The following is a 26,848-nucleotide window of genomic DNA, read 5'->3' as shown; positions in this document are numbered from 1 at the left end:
TGCATTCAGCTTTGATCTAACATTCGTTGTGTCTAGCCAGTATCGAATTCTTTCTATTGTGTTAATGGAATCTTTGGTAGATTTTAGCTTGCGGGTTTTACTGAGTGCAACATTTCAACAAGAATCGTATTTCCCTACCTGACTTTCTCTAGTCCTATGAAAGAGTTAAAGCCTGCCGTCTGTTTGATTATGATACACTAATTGCAACTATGTTTTACACATTAGATTTGAATTAAATATTGCTTTTTTTATTAAATAGGCCTAAGGCAATGGCTATAAAATACACAATTTTCAAGAACATGGCGACATTTCTAAACAAAATAATTCACTGACTCAGCAGAAGGCACGAAGCATGTCTGAAGTTTGAACAAAGTTGAACGAAATTTAGAAATGCAGTATTTCAGCAGACGAACAGACAGACACAGACAATGAAAGATTAGAATTTATTAGTATAGATATTTTTGCAGATTTTTTTTCTATTGTACTTCTTTTGCTAGTATCTGTGTACCAGCCGTTGTCAATTGATAGTAAATAATTCTCGAGCAGGTACATTTGGTTATCTTGCATATATTGTTATGTCGCACTTAGTAACTACGAACAATAGAGCAACTTATTTTAACATGGATGTAGTAAAAGGCTAGTATGAAGGCACACTGGTGTTTAACACGCAGAAATTCCTTCATATTCCTATTTTACATCATCTAGGTTCTCAGTTTTCTTTTGTCATGGTGAGGTGCAGCATAGAGTTTGTTGTAGGCATTTCGTTTGGCCAACTTCAAGCAGTCTGTATTCAAGGCTATATAATGCACTCTGCTCAGATGATTTTGAGACTTTAAGTTGTTGAAGTACTTGAAAAAGTGCTCAAGAATTTCGTTCTTATCTTGTCGGTGTGTTTTTCTATCAAATGTTGCTCATATAATCCTCGTTTCAAGCTGCCAGACTTTTCCGAGGCTCAACAAAATTGCTTCAGAGCGTTTCGAATGACGGGACTAGCATTTTCATGCTTTCTTCTAATAAGAGTCTGGTGATTTGGTGTGCAACATAGATATAGTAAACCCTATTTACTATATCTATGGGTTTACTATATCTATGGTGTGCAATGAATTGCGTTCATAACTGTATTAAAGTTTTTTGTTCTGGTGCATTTTTCATTCAAATCATTCAGCATCTCATCATCTTTTTAAAGCATTTTGTGTGTTTGTTGGAGAATCCTTTGTCTTTTAGAGAATCTCCTAGTATTTCATTTGCTATATCGAATGATAATTTTTTCAAAGTTGGCCATTGTTGCGTGTTTGTCAGAATATGCAACTCAACTCTTTATTTACTCCCAAGACTCAACAACATTACTGTACACTAGTCAAGCAAGTTTACAACTGACTGCCCAGTTATTCATCAGCACTAACAACAGATAATATATGTGGTTATGGCACACAGACATGGTTACAGCACACAGACATGGTTACAGCACAAAGACATGGTTACAGCATAAAGACATACAAGCAGATAATATATGCTAGCAAAATAGCATGTGTGGTTACATAACGATGACTATTCACAACCAATATGTACATGTAATCTCACAGCAGCCGCCACTAAATATTTACATCACAGCCGTTCCTTTCTTTTCCTTTCTTTCAGCCGTTCCTTTCTTTTCGGTTTTCTTCCTTACCTCATTCATAACTTTCTTTTTTCTCAAGCTTTTGAAACTTCGTCATTTTTTAATTTAGCCTTTCTGGTAGGTGAAGCTTGATCTTCCTATATTTTTGGACAGTGAGCCAGGTCTCTGAACAAACCACGTCTTAATCTGTAGAGCATTCAGCATCTCTGAGGCAGATGCTTAAAGCATAAGTCAAATTAAATTTTTTACTGACTGCGTAAGCCAGTAGATGCCAACCATTAGGCTTTGACTGCATTTTTGTTGTTTTTTGTCAATTTTTATGGTTGAAAAAGTTGTTAAGGATGAGGTGGTTGCTCTCTAATCAAAATGCAAATGAAGATTTGCCATTTACATTTTATTTGCTTATTACTTTAAATTTAATCACTCCTTTTAACTCTAATAGTTACAACCAATCTTGGCACTAAAGTCACCCACTATTATAAAACTATTTGTTTTAGCAACAACTTTTGTCATTAACTTTCATCTAGTTGTAAAAGTGTTCTTTACTTCTCACAAATTTGTTATAGCGATTCGTAAACACTTACGATAGATAATCACTTAGAATAGGTATACATTTCTCTTTATTAACAGACATGGAACAAAGATTCCATCACTCACTACAGTTGAGCTTTGTTACACGCTTGACTGTATCATTTTAATGGAGTAGCCAAATTTAAGCTCCCTTCATTCACGATCCTTTTTGCCTCTTGGAAAAATATTGAGTCACTTTTCACCACTCTTGAAGGCGAGAGGTCTCTTACGGTGCAGCAATATTAATCTTACATACTTTGAAGTTCTTTCTCTGACGGCACACTCTGTCACTCAAGTCTATTTAAACACATTCTGTTTAAAAAAGCCTTTAAACACCATTCAAGATTTAGGCTTGTTCAAGCTTTTTGTGTTTTCAACTTAATTGTATTGTAACTTAGTTGTTTTCAACATTTAAGCTGGTACGACAAGTACTTGTTTGAGCTGTTTCTATAAAACAGCATCCAAGAGTGGTTTAACAATGCTGGCTTTTACATTATTAGATTTCCCTTGTTCCAATACAGATGTCGATCAAAGGTTAGATACGGGTCCAAAAAGCCGTCATGGTTGTTCTGATACAGTAACCAGATGACATGTTCATCTATTTCTACTTTTGGGTCTAGCCACAACACATATTTTGGGAGTCTAGCTTTAGACTTTGCCTAATGTTTTATTTTATTTTAACACGGTGCTTAGATTTATTTTTCAGGCTTGGTTGGTGCTGCAGGTCAATCTATTGCTGAAGCTTATAACAGGGTACCAAATTAACAGTAAAGTTAATTAAGCAAAGCAAAATTTTTGTTATGTAACAACAATAAAATATTTAGTATAAAATACTGCTGCCTCTCAGAATGATTGTAAAAAGGTCTCATACGGGTGCATTTTATGATTTTATGTAAAGATTTGTTTATTCCTGCAGATGTTAAAACTTAATAAACACGGTTAAACTACAAACAATGTCACAGCCTGTTACATTGTAGAAATAGTAAAAGGCTGCACACTCAAATGAACAAGTGATTATTAATTGATAAAATTGAATTACAAGTAACGCCACACAATCACCGATGTAATGTGTTGATAGTGCGTACTAGAGGGCCATTAGTTCAGTGGAGTCTTTGCAAGTCATTACTATCAAGAGACAAAATATACACGTCTATGCTCACCGAACTAGCTGTTAGAGAGAGAGTCGGATCTGGCTTTTTTTGTCTCGCTTTTTTATGCTCTCCTGAGGTCAAGGGCAGAGTTACGCCAAGTCGGTTATATCACATCTCCTTTTAACTGTAGCGGCTTTCTTGCTGAGAATGTCCGCACCTGGATTCTGAGAGATCCCATGAGGTCTAGTTCTCTGCAACCAGTAGAGCATGTAAACAACTACTCACGGATCCTATATGCACACTCAGGTGCATATAGGATCACGTGGGTCTTTCCTAGAGTCTGGTAGTTCTCTCAATAAAACCTGGTAGTTTGCACTCACCCCTCAAAAGACTAATAAACCGGGTACCCATGAAAGCACAAGGTTTTGCGACAAAGCTTGAGAATTCCCCATCAAAAAGAGTTGAGTCTGGGGTCTCTCTGAATATTGCAGAAAGTCTGGAATGTCTTCTGATATTAATTCGTGGGTTTTCAAAAATTAAACTGTGGTCTCGCTGGGCTTAATTAGCAAGTCATCGTCTTCAGTATCCTGAAGAGTCAGCTGAAGTAATATTCTTTTTTAGTGGGCGGACCCTCTCATACTCTTGCTTTCTATCCCGGAGCTACTTGTCTTTTGTCTCAAGCACTGCCAGTTTAGCTTCATTCCATCCTTTTAGTGTGACACGCTGTTCGTTGAGTGTCTGCAACTACCTCTTAAAATTGGTCTAAACCCCAGAAGCTACCCTGATCATTGCTTGGATGTCTTCTAGGGTGAAAACATTAGTGAGACTTGCTGCTTGCAATGAGTCAGTTACGGGTTGGCCGGTGGCACAGAGGTAATTTCAAGTTCATTAATTCTGCTAACTTTTGGCCCCTCGTCAACCTGAGGCCCCACCCTTAGTGGCAAAATCTTTTGCAGGTGCTGAAAGTTTTGAGGGAGTGTCGCTTATTCTCTTTTACCGTTCAAGACTCGGCAAACCTCAACTGTTTGGCTTTTTTTCCCACATGTGACTGACTGTTCGGGAACATCACTTTTTCTTATGTCCCTCCTGTCTGCACTTTTAGTACTTGATGAGAGTACACCGGTCAGTCATGTGAGGAGTCTCCCCACACCTCCAACGCCCCAGGCAGTATTTTCTGAAATGTAGGTGTTAGGGCCCTTCATAATTGTTTCCTGGATTTCAGTGGATTTTGAAGTAGAAATCTATTAAAAAGGAATACATTAGTAGTATAGGAAATCATCGTGCTTGTTCCTTTTGACATTCTGATCACGTTTGGTTACCCTCTCACCGGTCTCAGCAACAGGATTTGCAGGTAAAAGCATGATATCTTCCTTATTTTCAAATGCTACTGGTTTGTTCTGCTTCTGCCAGTCTGTCAAGCAAAGCATCACACTCAGTTAAGCGGACAGAAAAGACGGCATCTGTTATATCACAGATAGCACCAAGAAACCTATAATCAAATCGTTAAAAACGTAAAATTGTGGGAATCAAAATCTTAGAACAATGTACTTTAATTGAAACCATAATACTAGCAAGCTATATAAAATATGATACTGAGTACACAACATATCTCTTTCTCTTTTTTTAGAAAACATTTAATAATAGTGTAAAGCTGTTAAGATATGATATGGTGTATTAATAGATAAACTGCTAAATAAACTTGATAAGCTGCACTCCCTCCCAAGTTTGAAGAGATTTGTAAAAATAAACTAAAAGATAGGTTGTTGCTAAACTCGTAATCAAAACTATATAAAAAAAACAGCCTATTTTGACTGCAAAAACGGGTTTCTGTGGTATCATTTGTGTGGAAACCAGTTTAATGGCTGCTAAGGTAACATGCACAAATAGACCAGCAGCGAAGTAACAATCAAGTCAACAAACATGTTAAATGAAAATTTGAGGTCAATAGAGCTTTTTTGGTGGAAGTTAATAAAAAGTAGAATTATTTTTCTGACTATTGTTTTTTCATTTAATACTATCTATAAATTTCAATCTTATGTGTGAATTTTCAAGGTAACGAGAAAATAATATCTGCCTCCGAAAGTACTATTCGTAACCTTTTTTTCTATTTTGAAGTATGTACTCCGAGCAAGGATACTAAGGCGTTCAGCCTTTATCAATTATTTATGGTTTAGTCAGAAGAAAACTCATTCCAATGTGCTAATGGAATCGGTGATAGATTTTAGCCCGCTGGTTTTACTGAGTGTAACATTTAAACAAGAACCGTATTTCATTACTTGACTTTCTCTGGTCTTATGAATAAGTTGAAGCATGACCTCTGTTTGACCTCTGCTTGATCATCATATTCTGCCTGTACTTTGAAAACTTCTTTGAAGGCTTGTTGACATTCATCCTTGTTTGTTGTGGCCTCAGCTGTTATTTTTGTATTTAGCAGGGAAGCAACAAAACTTTTTTCTATTTTGAAGTCATTTGATGCACTTGGATTTACGCATTTGACTGTAGATAGTACAAAATAGAAATGTTTTTTGTTGAAGTTGTCGAAATACCTGATCATCTCAATTGAGATTGTTGTCTTTGTTTTGTTTAAAGAACTTACCATCTGTATTGTGTAACTGCTCAAGTGTGCATCTGAGCAGGTTTTTGGCCAGTCAGCTGAGAGGCTTAACCTATTAAATTTTTAGATCTTGCATCATTTTTAATGATTTCTAGCTTTTCATTCCTACCCTTCTTCGGTTCACTTCAAAATGGGTCACCGTTTTGACTAATAACTAGAGAGAATTGATTGTTTCTTTGTTAGTATTATACTGCAGTTAAATTTTGTATCTAATATTAGAGTGATCCAGTTTCTTTTTGTTTCAACTAATTTTTGATGTGAACACCCACATAAGCACCATGAAGCTGCAATATTAGGAAAATTATATAATAATGCAAACTTAAAATACAAAATTGACCAAATAATACAATTTTGCATAGTTATAAAGCAATAATAGTTTTAGTTTACATCAAGCATTTAGCAAAGTAAATTATATTAATGATTGAGCAAAGTTTACCTCAGTCACCTGTCCTGAAGAGTGTTAAGGGTATCTCTTTATGCATATGGGCAGAGTAAAATGTAAAGCTTGCAGTAGAAATATCCTAAAATCAGCAGCCTGACTAGCAGAGTATCGTTTCTGTGAAAGGGTGCAAGTGTCATTAAAACATTATCTGGCTCTCTAAGATTATCTGGCTCTCTAAGATTATCTGGCTCTCTAAGATTATTTCGCTCTCACATAGGATGCATAAAAGCCACAAGTAAACTAAATGTGATCAGGTTGTACTAAATGTGATCAGGTTGTACTAAAGTCATCAGGTTGTACTAAATGTGATCAGGTTGTACTAAAGTCATCAGGTTGTACTAAATGTGATCAGGTTGTACTAAATGTGATCAGGTTGTACTAAATGTGATCAGGTTGTACTAAATGTGATCAGGTTGTACTAAATGTGATCAGGTTGTACTAAAGTCATCAGTTTGTACTAAAGTCATCAGGTTGTACTAAAGTCATCAGGTTGTACTAAAGTCATCAGGTTGTACTAAATGTGATCAGGTTGTACTAAAGTCATTAGGCTGTACTTCATCAAAAGTGCTGGCACAAAGGTGGCTAGTTCTTTTGGGGGGGGCGAATAATATATGCCACAATTTACCATCTCAAAGACGACTAATAAGAAGCGAATGTGAGAAAACAAGTTGATTGGAGTAGCCTTGTAGGAAAACTTCATGTTGGATCAACTATCACATAGTGATGAGGGCATTCACTGTCAAAACTACTTCATATATTTGCTACAAATTGAGTTCTATGCAGTTCAGCAATAATTCTGAAGTTTTGAATATCAATATTCAGATGTCAACTGCTGCCAAAAAACCTGTCTAATTAACGTTTTGGTCAACTTCCAGACATTTAGTTTATTAGTGCAAAATGGTGCAAGATCAGATACGGAATTATTAAGATGAACTTTAAGGAAGAGAATTGTAAAAAAAGAAAAAGAGAAAATAATGGATATGTCAATTATAACATCAAATAAAAGATGTCGACCCAATTCAAGGATGATAGCTTCAACGGTGCCGCCTCTCACCTTCCACGGAGAGTGATCGTGGAGGCGTTTTCCTCACGGTGAGCACGCGCGGGCTATGCAAGGGCCGCCCTTTTCGCATAGTGACTAAGCTGTCAACCAGTTGCTGCTGAGTGTCCTCCATATCAGACAAAGTAACCTGGACCCTCCTTCCACTGATTCCAGAGAGCAATTGATCTAAGACAAGATGAAAGTAAATGGAGTGGCAATTAAACAAAGGCGCAGGACAAAAAATATGACATACACAAACATACAGACGGCCCAGATGACAAACAAGTATTTAAATAACTTCCAATGACCGTCCCATTGTGTCGGACTAGAAGAGGCAATAGCTCGGCTCTACTTGCCAGAAGAGACTGCAAAGTGTCGGATACTAGCAGATAGTCAATGGCACCCCGCAACGTACTCCGACATATACCAAGAGCGTAGAGAGTTGTTTCATGATAAGGATTCTCATGGTGGAATCACTACATTGCCTTCTGTAATACCCATGTGTTGCCATAAGCTACAATAGCATCATGGAGCAGCTTGAAGTTCAGCAAGTTGAAGTACAAGAAATGCAAATATTAATTAGGAGTTGCTAAAACAGTCAACAAAGTATTAATAAACATGCAATATTTAGAATTAAAAGGAAATGAAATATCTTACCTCGAGAAAACCAGACAGCTGCACCATATAGAGTATAGCGAGCAGTGAGGGTTCATGCTCATCAGCAAACGCGATCGGAATAGCTACATGGCATTCCGAACCAGTTATTTTACTACGCCGTCATGCTATGGTTTCTGTGACCAGTGACTCGTAGCGACTGCAGCAAATGGTGTGCCCACACCGATATATAGTGGGGTGGGTAACACCCTCTGTGGCACAAATACAACAATTAAATGAGACTTTTTTGAGAAAAAGAATGTAGGAAACAGTTAGAGAGATACATGTATAAGGTATACAGATACAGGTATATAGTTAGCTAAGTATACAAGTGTATAATTATTTTTGCTTATTTTTGCTTACTTTTACTCATTAAGTATTGACACTATAATTGTGATTTTTGTCCTATTGAAAGAAATAGTCACTTGAAAACAGACAACTGGTGTATTATTGCTGGTTGTAAGATAATTACCTAAAGACACTAATAAGACTCGCAATCCTAGTGCTACTTGTTGTGAACATTGATGCTTGGGCTCAATATTAGCAGCAGTGCTTTTCTATCAAAACAAATTTCAAAGAAATTTACAGTAGTGCCCATCTCCATTTATTGATTTGTTGGCTCAATTTCTGCTTTATAGCATCAGACTGATTTTTGTGGGGCAGAAGTGCCACTTTGTCTACTACCAAAACTTGTCTTTGAAGAAATGTAACTCTAAGTCCAGAGGTAACCATTGCACACATAGAACCATAGAGCCATTATAGTATTTTACTCAAAGGAAACACAAAAAATGTTTTATATTAAAATTATTATTACAAAATTAAATCACATTTATTTTATATTATTACATATAAAAAGTAAAATAGAAAATTTTTCACATGACAGCTACAGTCATGCTGGGTTGTCAAAACAAGAAATGTAACATTGAAATAAAACATAGGGAAAGTGCTGGTAAGAATGGGCTAGTGTAGGAAGCATCGCCATGTCAGCATGGGAATCATTGCGAACTGACAAGCTGAGAGAAAGGACAATCCCACACTGCTGCAAACAGCGTAACGAGCACAATTTAGGACAATTACTGTACCGATGAAAATATTAAGCACAGGAGCAATCTAACCATTGCAGCTATTAATAATATTACCATTAAAAAGTGAATAAATAAATATATTTCATATTATTATTACATAAAATAATAAAATAGTTTCTGGAAAAAATATCAAGATGAAACATGAAAAGAAGAAAGTAGGCTTAAGTACAGACTAGCCAAGGCGTTCAAGGTACAGACCTGCCAAGGCATTCAAGGTACAGACCTGCCAAGGCATTCAAAGTACAGACTTGCCAAGGCGTTCAAGGTACAGACCTCCCAAGGCATTCAAGGTACAGACCTGCCAAGGCGTTCAAAGTACAGACTTGCCAAGCCATTCAAGGTACAGAATTGCCAAGGCGTTCAAGGTACAGACCTGCCAAGGCGTTCAAAGTACAGACTTGCCAAGCCGTTCAAGGTACAGACTTGCCAAGGCGTTCAAGGTACAGACCTGCCAAGGCGTTCAAGAAAACACCAAGACAATGATTAAACACTCCGCATTTAGAATTGGAAGAAATTATGTTATCTCACCTCCATAAAACCGTAGAGTTGTACCAGGTACAATACAGTCAGCAAGGAAACGCCGTGCTTCTCAGCAACGGCTATTGGAATAGCTGCTCAACATTCGAGACAGCCTCTGCAATTGAAGTTTCATGACAGTGAGAGCAGATGCTATGACCACAGCGATATACACAATGTCCGGTCACACCCTCAACAGTGCAGATGTGACAATTGAAATCTTTCATTTTTGAAGAAGAAATCATGACAGCGAGAGCAGACGCTATGACCACAGCGATACACACAACGTCTGGTCACATCCTCAATAGTGCAGATGTGGCACTTGAATTCTTTCATTTTTGAAGACGAAATCATGACAGCGAGATCAGATGCTATGACCACAGCGATATACACAACATCTGGTCACACCCTCAACAGTGAAGATCTGACAGTTGAAATTTCCATTTTTGAAGAAAAAATAAAGAAGAAAAGAAATGGAAAATCAAAGGGGGCAAAACCTTTCATACTAAATAGTCAAGATATTGGCCGCAAGTGTTTAAACCAGAGTCTGGCTTCACCTGAGGGCCAGTATGTGTCAGAGTTAGAAACGTTGAAAGTTGGAGTCTGCCACAAACAGCAAGAGCAAGAGCTGCAATCATGCTGGTTGTCAAAACAATAAATGTAATGTTGAAATAGAAACGTGGAAAATTGCTAAGTTAAGAATGTGTCAGAGTTGGAAGCATTGCCATGTCAGCGTGGAAAACATCAAAATCCGACCAGCTGAGAAAAATGGCAATCCCACACTGCTGCAAACAGCGTAGCAAAGGACAATTACAATACTGATGAAAATATAAAGTATGGGCGCCATCTATCTATTACATCTATTATTGCTATTACTTTTAAAAAAATAACTAGCTAAACATATTATTTCATATTATTGTCAAGTGAAATAATAAAATAGAGTTTTGAAAAAGAAAAAAAGATGAAACTTGAAAAGAAGAAAGTAGGCTTAAGTACAGACTTGCCAAGGCGTTCAAGGTACAGACCTGCCAAGGAGTTCAAGGTAGAGACTTGCCAAGGCGTTCAAGGTAGAGACCTGCCAAGGAGTTCAAGGTAGAGACTTGCCAAGGTGTTCAAGGTAGAGACTTGCCAAGGCGTTCAAGGTAGAGACTTGCCAAGGCGTTCAAGGTAGAGACTTGCCAAGGCGTTCAAGGTAGAGACTTGCCAAGGCGTTCAAGGTAGAGACTTGCCAAGGCGTTCAAGGTAGAGACTTGCCAAGGCGTTCAAGGTAGAGACTTGCCAAGGCGTTCAAGGTAGAGACTTGCCAAGGCGTTCAAGGTAGAGACTTGCCAAGGCGTTCAAGAAAACACTACACTATATTAATGATTAAACGCACAGTATTTGGAATTAAAAGAAATTATGATATCTCACCTCTACGCAACCGTAGAGTTGTACTAAGTACACGACAGCCAGCAAAGAAGGGCCCGTGCTTCTCAGCGATGGCTATTGGAATAGCTGCCCAGCATTCGAGACAGTCAATGTCACTGCGGCGAAGTGACAAAGCCTCCGCAATTAAAGCTTCATGACAGCGAGAGCAGGCGCTATGACCCCGGCGATATACAAAACTTCTGGCCGTACCCTTGACAGTGCCGATGTGACATTTAAAATTTTCTTTTCAAGAAGAAATCAAAAGAAACTGAAATGGAAAGACAAAAGGGGCAAAAACCTTTCGTAGTAAATAGTCAAGATATTGGCCGCAAATGTTCAAGCCAGGGTCTGGCTTCACCTGAGGGCCAGTATGCGTCAGGGTTAGAAACGTTGAAAGTGGGAGTCTGCCGCAAACAGCGTAGCAAGAGCTGCAATCATGCTGGTTGTCAAAACAATAAATGTAATGCTGAAATAGAAACATGGAAAATTGCTATGTTAAGAATGTGTCAGAGTTGGAAGCATTGCCATGTCAGCATGGAAAACATTGAAAACTGACAAGCTGAGAGAAATTGCAATCCCACACTGCTACAAACAGCGTAGCAAACACAATCCAGAACATCTACCATATCGATAAAAATATCAAGCATAAGAGCTATCTAACCATTACAGTTTTTATTAATATTAGTATAAAAAGTGAATGGTTGAACATATTAGTTTGTATTATTATTACATAGAATAGTAGAAAAACACTTTTTCCTTGATACCACTAAAAATGCTGACTCAATTGTTTTATCCTTATATCAGGCTGTCATTCTCGTAGACATTCTGGTTATCTACATTCCTTAATCATTTTAAACAAAATAAAAATGACAAGATCATAAAATAGAAGCTTAGCAAGCCAAACAATACAGTATACGTTGTAGCTGATAGCAGTGATTAACAAAAAACTGCGTAATTTATTAATATTCAAAAACATAATTATCGGATAAAATAAGGGACTTGAGTATTAAATCAGTCACATGTCGCCAATGTCATTCTCGCCTAGTCAACTTGTGAACCCTATAGTCACCATTTCATTCTGCTGGATTACTGTATCTGTTAGAACTAAGCTTACGTGCAACAGGGCTGAAAGCGTGCAGAACCCAATTCATTTCGTTTGTTAGCCAACTTCTGACATTGACTCGACTTTTTAGAGATTACGTTTGCAAGTGTAGAATCGCGACGAGTTTGCTTTTCATCATCAATCAAGGCAGCGATATGATCTCCTTGTCTAATGACAACTGTTTGTTTTTCTGCAGCAAAATCTAAATTTAATTTTTATGTCTTATCCCATTTTAGTAAAACTGTATCAATAATTTCTATGTATTTAGATACACTTGTTTATCAGTATAATCTTAGCTTATTTGTTTTGCTTCAACAGTATGTTCCGCAGTGTGTTTTTTGAAAGTTGAGCCACACTCTGAAATTATAGCTTGCAATTTTGTTTTCATATCTTGCTCAAAAAACCGATTGATTGAGGTACCACAGTACCACGTACGAAGTGCTACTCCTGTGGTACTTTGTAAATAGAACGATATGCTATTAGAAACTTTTTCAGCGTCTGAAAGCGATCTTTCGTATTTTTATTCACAATTTTCAGTGTTTTCAGAATTGTTTTATTTGCATTTTCTACTTCTCTATTGGTTTAAGGTCACAACAGTGTTATTGATGCCCAATTCATATTGACATTTTGCAAATATCTTTAAAGCTTCACTGATATAGACCGAGTTTGATGTCTGATCTGAGGATGTCTTAATTGCCGAACTTAGTAAAAACATTGTCAAGGAACTCAATTACTTTTCAGTCTTAGTTGATTCTAGCATCAAAAACTTAAGCTAAACTTTACCGAACTTTACTGAGTAATGGCTTTATATTTCTGTTAATGTCTATTGGCGTTTGATAGCTAGTGAGCTACCATAAACACTATCGCAAGAAGAAAAAATGAGACAATGAGGCCAGTTTTCTAGATGCCATTTTTTATCTTTAGTTGGTCTAATATGATTCATTTGTTGCCCTAACTTTAGGTGCTACGCTATAATACCCTAATTTAAAACCCGTTTTCAATTAGGGTTCAATTTCAATTCCTTCAGCTAAGGTTGAAAGGTTTGCATGTGATAAGCTGTAACGGCCTCTTATCTTGATGGAATTCAAGCTAAATGTTTATAAGGCAGACTTCTTGTTCAGAGATTTTGCGTTCAGAAGTCAAACACGTTTTATCTTGTTGACTCTTATTAGCTTCTGAAGGTAAGAGTGCATGAGTTCATACTTCCAATTTAGTAGTCTAATAACCAGAGGTTGCAGCCTGCTTTAAGGTTGTAGCGCACTCTTGTGTATTTTAAATTGTGGTTGGCTTAAAGTTTTGGGTTCGTGATGAAAGTTTTCACTGCTTTTTGCTGAATTTAAATGTTTGATAGCTTGTTGATCTCTTTGACAAGCAAAATTGTAGATTTTCTGCCAGTGTACAATTATAAAAGGATGAAAGGCACAATTCTTGTATTTGTGTCCGCTGCTCTTTTGATTGTTTTTTATACTGACAATGGGTTGTATTCTACTCTCGTTTCTGACTGGACAATAGATAACAGTTTTAGATTATTTTTAAATTTGCCTTCACAGAAATTGAGTTTATAGACCGCTTCCTCCATCACTTTTGATCTCACATCTTATTTTTATCGATGTAATCAACAGTTAGCTTGAAGATTCTATTGTTTGATCTTAATCTGATTTTATCTGGATCTGATTTGATTTTGATTTGATTTTCAACAATGTAATGACTATTCTTTTGTGTCAGGTTTAGCCGATGAGCTGTGTAATACTTTGAAACCCACCAAACTTTTTCCTTGTCTGATTTTTGCTGCCAAAGCTTGTTTTTTTTTAGATGTTTTTCTTTTTCTTTTTGATTTATTGATGTGATCAGTCAGCTAGTTGTCTTGTGAGCGACTCTCGAAGGTTGCTGGTATTCGCTATGCTTCAACCATGGTGGGCAGCTATCAATTACCATTCTCTTGCTCACAGGTACCCACCACAGTTTACTACTTTGTCTTCTGCAGCCTTTAATTTGTTTGACCATAGGTTTACTTTCTTATTAAGTTTTTTTTTTAATTCTCCAAGTTTGTCTCACCACCCCTAATTCAAATGGCAGTAAAATCTATTGAAAGGCCAGTAGGCACAAGCTGTTGAGACAAACTCTGAGAGAGTTTCAACGACTGACTGACCTAACTCGCGTTTACATGTATATTCTATCTATGAGTCAGATGGTAATCACTCTATTTTCCAATATTCTTATTGTTTGTGATTTTTTCTTTTTTGAAGAATTGATGTAATCAGTGAGCTTATCACCTGCTAGTCTTGTAGGGTTTTCAGTATATTCTATGAAGCTGATTTTGTGATAAAATTAGTTGTTAGTTGTGATTTTCTGAAGTACAGTACATTTTTTTAGACTATTATCTGTGTTTACATAAAAAGTAGTAAATCTTTTATTGATTATCGTTCCTTCTACTCCGTCATTTTCATTAACGGTTTCATGGTACGTTTTTCTTTTTAAATACATTTGTTTTTGTCTGTTTTTATATTTACAGCTCTACTTCCATATCTACTGTTCCCATAAAGCTACTTGCAGAGAGAGTAGCTAAATCTGTTGGTAAGTCTATGAATTTATTTTTGACAGAGTAAGGTTTTGAACTCGCTGAGTGCAAAATATGATTTTCATTTTGCCTCGTCACAAAAAAATTATGCATTTATTTGTATAAAAGCAAATATTGCACAAATTTGAGCTCATAACAAAATAGGTTGACAAGATTTGTGATAGCATTGTATACAGACGCTACTAAAAGTAAGAACAGTAGAAATTTGACATAGTATATGCAAACATTTTGAGCTACAACAGAAAATATGCTATAATATATGCTTTGATATGCAAAGAAATATTTGAGATTTATTGGTTTTCGGAGTGATAGTTGTTGTATAGGCGACTGATAGATGGCATCTGATCGCTTCATTTGTTGTAATGTATCAAAAGCAAGTCATTGCAAAGTTTTTTGTATTTGCCTTATTTAATGATAGTGTCATGCATTTTTCTGAAACTTTGTGAAAATCAGACCGGAACATATACCACATTTAATTGTTACTCTGTGAAGGTCTCACGTGTTGAAACTCAAGAAGAAAGTGAGACGAGAAGGCTAGACACGAAGTTAATTATGAGTAAGCATTTACTCAATTTTTATAAATAAAAAAATTAATAAAAGTTAGCTTAAAATCGGTTGTATACCAAAATACGCTTGTAAAAACTGAGATGTATGTTACTGTTTCTTGGTACTCATGTTACTGATATAGAGAAATGTTATTATACCAGTCAGTTTCCTTTTTGAAATAATGCCATTTGAGTACTAATACTTGTAAAAAACCAGCTAGCTTTCATGATTGGCATTTATATGAATCTCATCGTATTTATCATTATGTACGTTTAAGTACACGTACGTTTATCCCTGTGCACATTTATCGTTGTATACATTTATCGTTGTAATGTATACCCTTATCATTGTGTGCATGTATCGTTGTGTACACTTATCTTTGTGTAAATTTATCGTGGTGTATATTTATCATTGTGTGCATGTATCTTTGTGTACATTTATCGCTGTGTACATTTATTGTTGTGTACATTTATTATCGTGTGCATGTATCGTTGTGTACATTTATCGTTGTGTACATTTATTGTTGTGTACATTTATCATTGTGTGCATGTATCGTTGTGTGCATTTATTGTTGTGTACATTTATTGTTGGTGTACATATATTGTTGTGTACATTTATTGTTGGTGTACATTTATTGTTGGTGAACATAGGCAAGTAAAACAGGAACAAATTGCTTCCTGCCATCTCTCCTTTACCTTTTCCTCCTGCTCGCCTCACGTCATCATTGATTGTCGTAATTAAAATTCTTTTCATTTTTTATTGATTTTATTAACACCTATTATTATTCATAATATTAATGTGTTGTCATTATTTGTGCTATTATTTATTTATCTATTTGTGTCTAAATTTTGTATGTTAGCCGGGCTGTTTTTGTGGTTTCATAGAGCTGGATTAATACATATTACATTATTTTAACTGGGAAAAGTCATTTGATAGGCAAAAAGGGTAATAAAAGTAATTAAATTCCTATGTCAATATTTTACTGTATTGATATGCATAACAGCAAAAAAATTCTAGTACAAGCAATACTGGCAGCTGGGAATTACAACTTTTGCATCTATAGACTGCTTTGCATTCAGATTAAAATGGCAAATTCAAATATGCATTTGTGGCTAATTGCAGTTGGGCTGAATTCCTAATTGTGACTCTGTTGCCATGGCTGCAAAAGAGCGAGTGGATCAACAAGAAAAGCCAAAAACTAAAAGTTGCCTTGAACACAAATCTAAAGCCTACAGCCATGGTTGTCGACTCTGTCTCAAAGTGTTTTGTACTGACTGCATCCCTGCAGAGACCACTTGTGATTGTGGTAAGCGCTTCAATAAAAAGCCTTTTAATGACTCCGCTTTATAAAAAAAACAACTGTGTTAATATTAGCTGTTCTATGGCAGGTATTACACAAGATGGTAAAAACGTGCATGAGCTACTGACTATCAAAGATTTTCTAAAAAGTTTCGCTGTGATTCTGGAAAAGCAAAGAGAGACGTTGATGAGCAAAGAAGCGCAGCTGTCTGCGCTGCTGAACAGGGCCTCTAAAGACATTTCTATTTATGAGCAAGAAACTCAGGCAATGGTAAACAAACTGCACACAACAAGAAATGCTCAGGTAGGCTGAACATGTAGTTTGATGATTTGTAAAGGATTTGTGTTGTCACTTTCACCAGCTCCACATGCAAGAATAACTCAGTGGAGTAGAAGTTTCTAGTACAAGCAATACATACATTTGCTACGCTTATGGTCTTAGAATAAGACAGTCAATAGTTCCCAAGCAAGCAAAATGGGCTCTTTTCATCTCGTCTTCTCTGCTCTTTTCATATAGACCAATGCGTAGGAAGCCCCGCCTCTCCACGTATAGTCTTCGCCGGACTGGCTTGGGTCAGGCTACTTTGTGCAGGGCTGATCTCAACTGGGTCGAGTAACGTCCTTCCCAGATTTGCTACTGGTAACTTTCTGAAATCGTTAAAAGTTGCTTGGACTCAAAGCAAGCCTGCTAACCAAAAAGCTAAATTTGAAGGTCATTTTTAAAAGCATATTTTACTCATTTTCAACTATCATAATTTTATGCTGTAACTTCATAGATTCTTGCAATTCAATCCACATACAAAGACATCGAGCGAGTGTTACTAGAATCTCGAAGAAGGACACACAAAGATATGACAAATTTTATGAATAATGAAGTCAGCACCATGCTCTCTACCCTTAGAAGTCAGCGAGCTAAAATAGATTCCAGACTCAAGAAGGCTCCTCAGGTATAATTTAAACACACATGTCTACATCAACTTATGTTGTCCAAAAGACATGGCTGAAGTAACTTCATCTTACGAAGTAACAAGCCCAATAAATAATAGTAACTTAATCGTACTAAAGACAGTACTCAAGTAACTGATCTAATGGATATTGCTGGGGTACTTAAGACTATCTACATGTAATAGATATTTTTAAAATGCTTTAAATTACATAATATATATTACTGGAATACTTTAGATTATATAATAGAGATTACTTGAATACTTTTGGCTATCTATTAGATAATAATGGATTAATGTCGGCTATCTAATAAATATAAATTAAATACTTTTAGCTGTTTAATAGATGATACTGATATGTTTGAGAGTCTTTAATAGATGTTACTGATATGTTTGAGAGTATTTAATAGATGTTACTGATATGTTTGAGAGTATTTAATAGATGTTACTGATATGTTTGAGAGTCTTTAATAGATGTTACTGATATGTTTGAGAGTATTTAATAGATGTTACTGATATGTTTGAGAGTATTTAATAGATGTTACTGATATGTTTGAGAGTATTTGATAGATGTTACTGATATGTTTTAGAGTCTTTCATAGATGTTACTGATATTTTTGAGAGTATTTAATAAATAATACTGGAATATATTGCACTACTGGTGAGCATTGCTAAGATAATGTGAAGTGTTTAATAAAAATGTCTAGATAGCGTAAATTTTGTGCTGAAATAAATTGGATAGCCTAGAGCAAACTTTTTTAAATCTTGGTTTCATGTAAAAAATCACTTTTAAGTTAACAAACACCTTTTAAAAGTCTAGTGAAAAATTTGTATCCAAATTTTATTTTTTTATCCATGATCATCCAAATCAAACAGCAATGCAAGTTTACAAAATATTTATTTTCAATTTTCAATTTCATTTTCCAAGGTTAAAGATCAACTTGCCCAAAGTTTTAATTGATTTTATCAGAAAGTATAAGTATTTTTCTCTCACTTGCGATTGTTTCCGATGTTTGAGGTGATCTTATTGCCTCTATATTTCAAGATTGAAATTGTTAAAACTTGAAATGCTCAGATCAATCGAAAGTACGATTATGACATTTATAATTGCAAAGAGACCGACGGAATAAAAACGCGTAACGCTTCAATTTGAACGCAATAGCCGATAAGGATAACAACTAGTGACGTCATTTTGCACAAGCTTTTTCTGTACATTTGAGCAGCGAACAAGTTTTGTTGATTTTAATCTGAATTACAAACTAGTAGCCAGATCGCCTTAAGCATCAAAAAAATCGCAAATGATAGAACATACTGATACTTTCTGGTAAGATTCTCAAAAATTTGTGCAAGTCGAAAAGGTATATAACACTATATATGTTATTTATATATTTCCGATAAAAATGACAAAAAAATTTGTGCAAGTCGAAAAGGTATATAACACTATATATGTTATTTATATATTTCCGATAAAAATGACAAAGAAATTTGTGCAAGTCGAAAAGGTATATAACACTATATATGTTATTTATATATTAAAAACACATAAACATTATAAAAACATATTCATAGCAAGTTGAGTTTGAGAAAAATCAATGAAAGTGAAGTACAAGCATATCCAGCAAACACCAAGATGCTTGAGTTGGTTTTTAGTCAGCCATCCGCACCATTTATACACTTTTATTTGATTCCTTTCACTACAAGTCTTCTTTGTATACTTTGATCAATACTGTACAAAGAGGAACAAATAAGACTCAAATATACTCATCTTTCCTTTTCTAGTTGATTGCGTTATTCCTGTGAGCACTATGGTTGGTCATGAAGTTAAATGGTACAAAGTTTGAATTTTGACGGATGTCTTAATGTACTTTGCTTGGAAAACTGGAGAGTTTTATAATTTGACTATTTTTTATTCAATTGGTAGATGAACACTTTTCGGCAATACCAAGAAACGCAAAAGGAGATCAAACAGCTCTCAAATCAACAGCTTCCAACACTGACTTTAAAGAATGGGCTGAAAGTACATTTTGGTGGTGAGTCACAAGTAGATATGATTGAGAATAGGTTTCTATTATAAATCCCAGACAATATATATTTTAATAGAACAAAACTTTGTACTAAATTAGCTGAATCCCTGATGTTGCAAAAATTATAAAAAAGGTTTTTGTTGCATTAAAAGTTTATTTTTTATTGGCCAAAGTTTTTTACACAATGAATTTGAGTAACTTAAGCTAGTCTAGATTTTTGCTATAATAAGAGCCGAGTCTGGTGCTCTAAAGCCAGCGTTAGGAAAAAAAGATTACTTCATGATCTCTCACATAATCATGATTTTCAAGTGTGCTAGATGAGGCGTGAAGCATGCTAGCTGAAGCACAAAGCCATTAGTGAGTGGTAAATGCATAAGTATGTGCACAATTATTTATTAGTATGGCCAGTTGGATGCATAATGTAACAGATAGGACGCCTGTGTGCAGAACTGGAGGCTTTGAGTTCAACTCCCGTGCAGAGCAGACTTTTTACGCTCCTAAAACTTTATCACTATAACTGGATGAACGACAGACTACAAACAGACACTGAGATTTATATACAAGCAGTCCTGGGTTCCAATTTTACGGTTTATGGTTTTTATCTTATGATGTAGAATACAATGTTTTTTCCCCCTCTTTACAGCATTTTCTTCACCATACAACATCATCAAAAATGTTTCTTGAAATTCAAATTTGGCTGTTGGTGTGAGGAATATATCAGAATAACAAAGATGCCATTAGACTATTTGCTGAAATCTTTCTTACAATGCCTGAGAGAGATACGATGCTCGCTCTCTCACAGTTCAGTAGGCCTATACTTCGTGTTTCGTAAATGCTTGATTTCGTCTGAGTGAAACGAAACTTAGTGCAAAGTAAGCAAAAGTGAAAACTTATTGTGCATTTTAGCGTTTAACATAATATTGGTTATAAACTTTAGTTCATTGTATGTTTATATATATATAACTACATATATAACTTTAATTTGTTAGCCATGGTTCCTAAGATTTATAATGACATTAAAGGAAGGAGTAAGAATCCTAACCATAATCATAAGCTAATCATAACTACTAAATACACTAAATACATTAAAGTTACTGTAGGTAACCATAAAACTATAGTTACCATAAAACCTTTATTTGAATGCAATGACGCTCTATTTGAACACTACCTTTAATTAAACACCATTGTAGGGAAGGGCTAAAAAATAGAGAGTGGCGCTGTATTTTCAACAAGCTCTTCAGATTTTTGGGAAAATAAATTTAACCCTTAGGCAAGCAAAGCAATGCTAATGTCGCCAATGTTTTACACTCTCCTTCAGACGAATCAAAATTTATGCCGCTGACCTCGTCATTTGCTTTAAACCGTTTTGCATATATATCGAAGTATCAGACCGAGTTAAAACAGGGAACTAGTATGGTTATAAAGTATTAACATTATGGCATTAATAAATACATGTATTTCGATGGTGTCGCTTTCAAAGTTTTAAAGAAAAAGCTTAAAGATTTAAAGTTAAAAAATGTACCTAACGCTTTTAATTTTAAAGATGTTTTTAACATTTTAAAGTTAAAATATGCTGTGATAATGACTGTTATTATGTCGTACGTTGTTCCTGAAGAGTATTCTCATTGTTCATCAAAACGCTTTCAAGTCTTCAGATCAGATTGTAAACCACATTATGGACGAATCTAAAAACAATGGATATAATTTAGACCTTAGTAACTTTGAATCAGAGTATAGTTCTGATTATTGTGACGGTCGATCTTCTCAGGCACCGTTACTAAAACCATAGCAACCATTACAGCAACAACAACATAATTAATGATTATTGATGTAACCGAGTCATTATTAGTGCCATTTTGTGAAAACTTTTTTACTGATCACTTGTATTATGGGTTAATAAACATAAAAAAGTCAAAGTGGTTGGCAAATAGAGGTGGCGTTCAATTACCCGAAGACGTTGTATTTTTCAACCATTCTTCTATAATGACGTTCTATTAGAGGTGACGTTAAAATAAAAGTAAATTCAACTAGAGGTTTTACGGTACTAAGATTAGTGTACTATTTTGTTACTAATTTTTAGTATCTACAGTACGTGTATAAAATTTTGACTTTTTTAACCAGGGGGTGTTTGTATTAGGTAATTACTATAGGTTTCTATACCGCTCTATACAGCAATTCTGCCTTACGATGCCAACACCGGAACGAATTGTCGTCATATTGCGGGGTTCCACTGTGTATAGATTAGAGTTTACAAGAAGCATTTTGAATTAATAAATTTTTTATAAATTTAATTATAAATTTAATTATAAATTTATTTAGAATTTATTTATAATTTCTGTTGTTTAAAGCAAGAAGCCAAGAGCAGTTTGTAACAAAATAACAGTGAGAAATAAGGACTTGATAGTAAAAACACTGATTGAAAATAAAAATAGAAGTAAATTGACTGTCTGTTCCCGTTGAGGAGAGTTGGGATGCTGTGGTTTTCTGTTGATGCAATAGGTAACTGCCCTTTGCTGAGTTGACTGCTTTAAGACGATAATGTCCTGTACTTATAAATGTTAGGTAGGCTGATTCTCTTGATATACTAATCTCTGCTAAATCTAGATTAGTACCTATCAAAGGGCTAACGATTGCTTGTATAGGTACATGAAAATATATTTTCACTGTTTTTAAGATCATCTCAAGAGCTTACCCATTACAAAGAGGAAAAACTTGGATTAACATGTCTAATGAGTTTTCCTCGGTGATGAAATGTTAACCAACTTATTGTTACAAGTTGTTTTACTACATGTAGTTTCTACAAAAACTAATTTATGACATAATTATTTAAGAATATAACTGTCTATGTTCTTTTTAATTTTTTGTAAAAATTAAGCTCAACTCGTATTTTTGTAATTGCTTGCAGATGAAAGGCGTCATGCTGAAGCTGAACTTGTCCCTGAAAACGATATAGTCATTTGTAACGATTCGACAACGCACACTAGTAGTCCTCCTCAGTCGTCAACCTTGACAGGTTTTGTAAAAACCAAATCTTTTTGTCATTCAGTATGTCATTACCAAGGAATTACGTACGTTGGCACTCAAAACTGCACTATCGATGCTATTGGTCAGGATTGTGAGCAAACGACGATTGTTACTTTAAACGACAAGCATTGGGCATATGGCATAGACATAAAAGAAGATAAAATCTACTCGCTGATCACAGACAATGAGTGTAGTTCATGTGTAATCAATGTCTATGATTTATTTGGCCAACTTATCAAGCAATGGAGACGCAATGACAGGTGTCACTATACTCGACTTGCTGTCACATCTGAAAAAGTACTACTAGCCGACCACAGTGAACGAAAGCTAATGGTATATTCCGTCGATGGACAGTTGGTGAAGGATATCGTTTGTCCAGACATTGACCTACCTTCATCAGTTTGCTTTACAGACAGCGAGTCGGCCGTTATAACTACCTACGACGCATCACTGATTTTCAAACTATGTTTGAATTCGGGTGAGCAAAAATGGCGTTGCACAAAAATTGACCATCCAGAAGCAGTCGCACTTTATGGAGAAAAGTTAGTCTGCGTAGCCAGTGAAGGAAAGTTATCTTTTCTTGACATCACCAATGGTACGTCTGTTATGAGAAATTCAATTGCACCGAATAAACAAATTTGATTTTTTCCAAAGTTTCACAAATAAATAATTCCTCTTGCTAGATAAAATGTTGTATATATATATACATGTATATATATATATATATATATATATATATATGTATGTATGTATATATATATATATGTATGTATATATATATATGTATATATATATGTATATATATATGTATATATATATGTATATATATATGTATATATGTGTATATGTATATATGTATATATGTGTATATGTATATATGTATATGTGTGTATTTGTGTGTATATGTATATATATATTCATATGATATATGTGTACAAGTGTTTATGCATACATATACGCATAATTATGTATATATGCATGTATAGATATGTACATGAATAGTTGTTATTACAGAAATGCTAATTAAGGAAAACTCTCTGCGGAAAATAGAATGTGACCAACGTAAAGTAGGCTAATAATAATAATATAAGTAAGAAAAGTTACATAGCTAGAGAGCTAAGTATATTTTTTTACATGTATATATACATATATGCCTATGTTTATTTGTACGCAAGAAAAATATATGTATGTTTTTGACATATAAAATATATATGTCAAAAACATACATACATATGAGGAAACAATTATATATATATTATATATATGTATATATTAGGTATATATATAATTGTTTCCTCATCTCTGGTAACCCTTGTGGGTTGCAGTCTTCTTAAACTTGGGTCTCCTACCAAAGACCGGAGAGTTTGAGCACTCGCATGAAAATCTTACGTGTTCTCAATTTCTGCAATTAACTTGTCTTGATTGTTGCCAGTATTTAGCACAAGACGCAGCTGATTTATACGGGTTATTTAAATTTCTTTATTGAGTTTTTGTCATGTTTATAAAAGCAAAACTTCTTAAACTTTTTATACCTCGCATACTGTGAAAGTGTCGACTGTAAAGAGTACTTCACATACTGTAAAAGAGTCGACTGTAAATAGTACCTCACATACTGTAAAAGTGTCGGCTGTAAAGTGTACTTCACATACTGTATAAGTGTTGACTGTCGAGAGTATCTCACATTCTGTAAAAGTGTTGACTGTAAAGAGTATCTCACATTCTGTAAAAGTGTCGACTTTAAAGAGTACCTCACATACTGTAAAATTGTTGACTGTAAAGAGTACTTCACATACTGTAAAAGTGTTGACTGTAAAGAGTACTTCACATACTGTAAAAGTGTTGACTGTAAAGAGTATCTCACAACTTGTAAAAGTTTCGACTGTAAAGAGTACTTCACATACTGTAAAAGTGTTGGATGTAAAGAGTGCCTCACATTCTGTAAAAGTATTGACTGTAAAGAGTGCCTCAGATTCTGTAAAAGTGTCGACTGTAAAGAGTGCCTCAGATTCTGTAAAAGTGTTGACTGTCAAGAGTACTTCACATACTGAAAAGTGTTGACTGTCAAGAGTATCTCACTATTTGTAAAAGTGTCGACTGTAAAGAGTACCTCACATTCTGTAAAAGTGTCGACTTTAAAGAGTACTTCACATACTGTAAAAGTGTTGACTGTAAAGAGTACTTCACATACTGTAAAAGTGTTGACTGTAAAGAGTACTTCACATACTGTAAAAGTGTCGACTGTAAAGATTATCTCACACTCTGTAAAATTGTCAACTGTAAAGAGTACCTCACATACTGTAAAAGTGTTGAATGTAAAGAGTACTTTACATACTGTAAAACTGTAGACTGTAAAGAGTGCCTCACATTCTGTAAAAGTGTCGACTGTAAAGAGTACCTCAGATTCTGTAAAAGTGTTGACTGTCAAGAGTACTTCACATACTGTAAAAGTGTTGACTGTCAAGAGTATTTCACTATTTGTAAAAGTGTCGACTATAAAGAGTACCTCACATTCTGTAAAAGTGTCGACTTTAAAGAGTACCTCACATACTGTAAAAGTGTTGACTGTAAAGAGTACTTCACATACTGTAAAAGTGTTGACTGTAAATAGTACTTCACATACTGTAAAAGTGTCGACTGTAAAGATTATCTCACATTCTGTAAAACTGTCGACTGTAAAAAGTACCTCACATACTGTAAAAGTGTTGACTGTAAAGAGTACTTCACATACTGTAAAACTGTAGACTGTAAATAGTACCTCACATACTGTAAAAGTGTTGACTGTAAAGAGTACTTCACATACTGTAAAAGTGTTCACTGTAAAGAGTAGTTCACATACTGTAAAACTGTAGACTGAAAAGAGTGCCTCACATTCTGTAAAAGTGTTGACTGTAAAGAGTATCTCACATTCTGTAAAACTGTCGACTGTAAAGAGTACCTCACATACTGTAAAAGTGTCCACTGTAAAGAGTACTCAATTAAAAAGCTAAGCAGTTAGCTAAAAGATTTCTAAATACACATTTACCAACTTGTGACCAATATTTCAGTTTTATTCAATTTACCAAATATTGTTTGATATTTTGGTTTTATGAATTTCCTGTTTGAGCAAAAACATCTGTTTTGTTGTTTGAGCAATTCAAATATGTTTATTAATTTGCATTAAGGCTTTCAGGCTAAAACTGTGTTGGTAGAGGCCAGTAAAAGATATGCGACGCTGAGGTAGATAGATTAATTTTAAGCAGATAAATTGCAATAAATATGTTGTAGGTGAACTTGTGTCTCAGTTGGAGGCACATCAACTGGTCCGAAGCGACGGCTATCACTACATTGACATAGACATCACTGGTCACACTTTGGTTGCTTCATGCAAGGAAGGAGGATTTAACAAGCTTTTATACTTCAATATAAGCGCGATATCTCCGACCTGTCACAGCTAGTTTGAACCCTGAACAAACTATCCGATGGAGATCAGCTAGGTCATTCAGAATTGTCTCTAGCTCAGCTTCATACAGTGGTAGTTACGTGTAATTTGGGCCTATTTCTGATGTAACCAAACAACTGACACCTTACACCTTATTCATTATACACGAGATTGTTTTTGCGAACAGCAGGCTTATAGGCTTTTGTAAGTTTTTCTTTTGTTTTTTTTAATTAATAGAAACATTATTTATATAATAGAAAAGCTCTAAAAATCGAAAAACCATCTAGAACTGGTGCGTAATCCTACTAGTGACTTCAAAGTTCTGCATGCTATACTTTGTAACATCTACTCAAAAAGACCAAAGCACACTGAAGAAAAAGGAAAACAAAGGAAAACCTTGACTCAAATTCGTTTGATGTAAATGATGTAAAAATTCGACATGGTATGAGCAAGTTTTTGCAACAAATAAGCTTTCTTCACCTTCTCAATTGATACTTGCGAGCACTGCTTCCACCCCTTATCGGTGCGAGCACTGCTTCCACCCCTTATCGGTGCGAGCATTGCTTCCACCCCTTATCGGTGTGAGCACTGCTTCCACCCTTATTGGTGCAAGCACTGCTTTCACACCTTATCAGTGCGAGCATTGCTTCCACACCTTATCGGTGTGAGCACTCGGCTATTTCACAATCAAGTGTGCATTTCGTGTTTCACCTTAGCTAAAAAACCAAACTGCTTTAAATAATTTGAAATCTAGATCATTGTATGCGCAAAAGGCTGGCCTTTCAGAAACCTAATGATAAAGCACACCATTTCAGTGGGTCTGATTTTAACTAACATTTTATCAGGGTATGTCTGAAGGGGTACGGACATTACA

General features: G+C 35.1%; 1 protein-coding gene across 2 annotated transcripts in view; it reads left to right on the top strand.

Moving 5' to 3' along the window:
* Nucleotides 1-26,567, top strand: part of LOC137387136 (uncharacterized) — a 37,010-nt gene extending 10,443 nt beyond the window's left edge. For both annotated transcript variants that reach the window (XM_068073451.1, XM_068073450.1), the window contains 7 exons: nucleotides 14,654-14,715; nucleotides 16,388-16,571; nucleotides 16,654-16,868; nucleotides 17,341-17,511; nucleotides 19,430-19,538; nucleotides 22,438-23,151; nucleotides 25,821-26,567. In XM_068073451.1, coding sequence (XP_067929552.1) covers nucleotides 16,421-16,571; nucleotides 16,654-16,868; nucleotides 17,341-17,511; nucleotides 19,430-19,538; nucleotides 22,438-23,151; nucleotides 25,821-25,990 — 1,530 coding nt within the window. In that variant the 5' untranslated portion in view covers nucleotides 14,654-14,715; nucleotides 16,388-16,420 and the 3' untranslated portion in view covers nucleotides 25,991-26,567. The remainder of the gene's footprint in view (nucleotides 1-14,653; nucleotides 14,716-16,387; nucleotides 16,572-16,653; nucleotides 16,869-17,340; nucleotides 17,512-19,429; nucleotides 19,539-22,437; nucleotides 23,152-25,820) is intronic.
* Nucleotides 26,568-26,848: the final 281 nt, after the last annotated feature.

Source organism: Watersipora subatra, chromosome 2 (genome assembly GCF_963576615.1).
Source record: "Watersipora subatra chromosome 2, tzWatSuba1.1, whole genome shotgun sequence".
Classification (NCBI taxonomy): domain Eukaryota; kingdom Metazoa; phylum Bryozoa; class Gymnolaemata; order Cheilostomatida; family Watersiporidae; genus Watersipora; species Watersipora subatra.
Note: the sequence above shows the minus strand (reverse complement) of the source record. Positions and strands in the feature narration are given on the sequence as shown.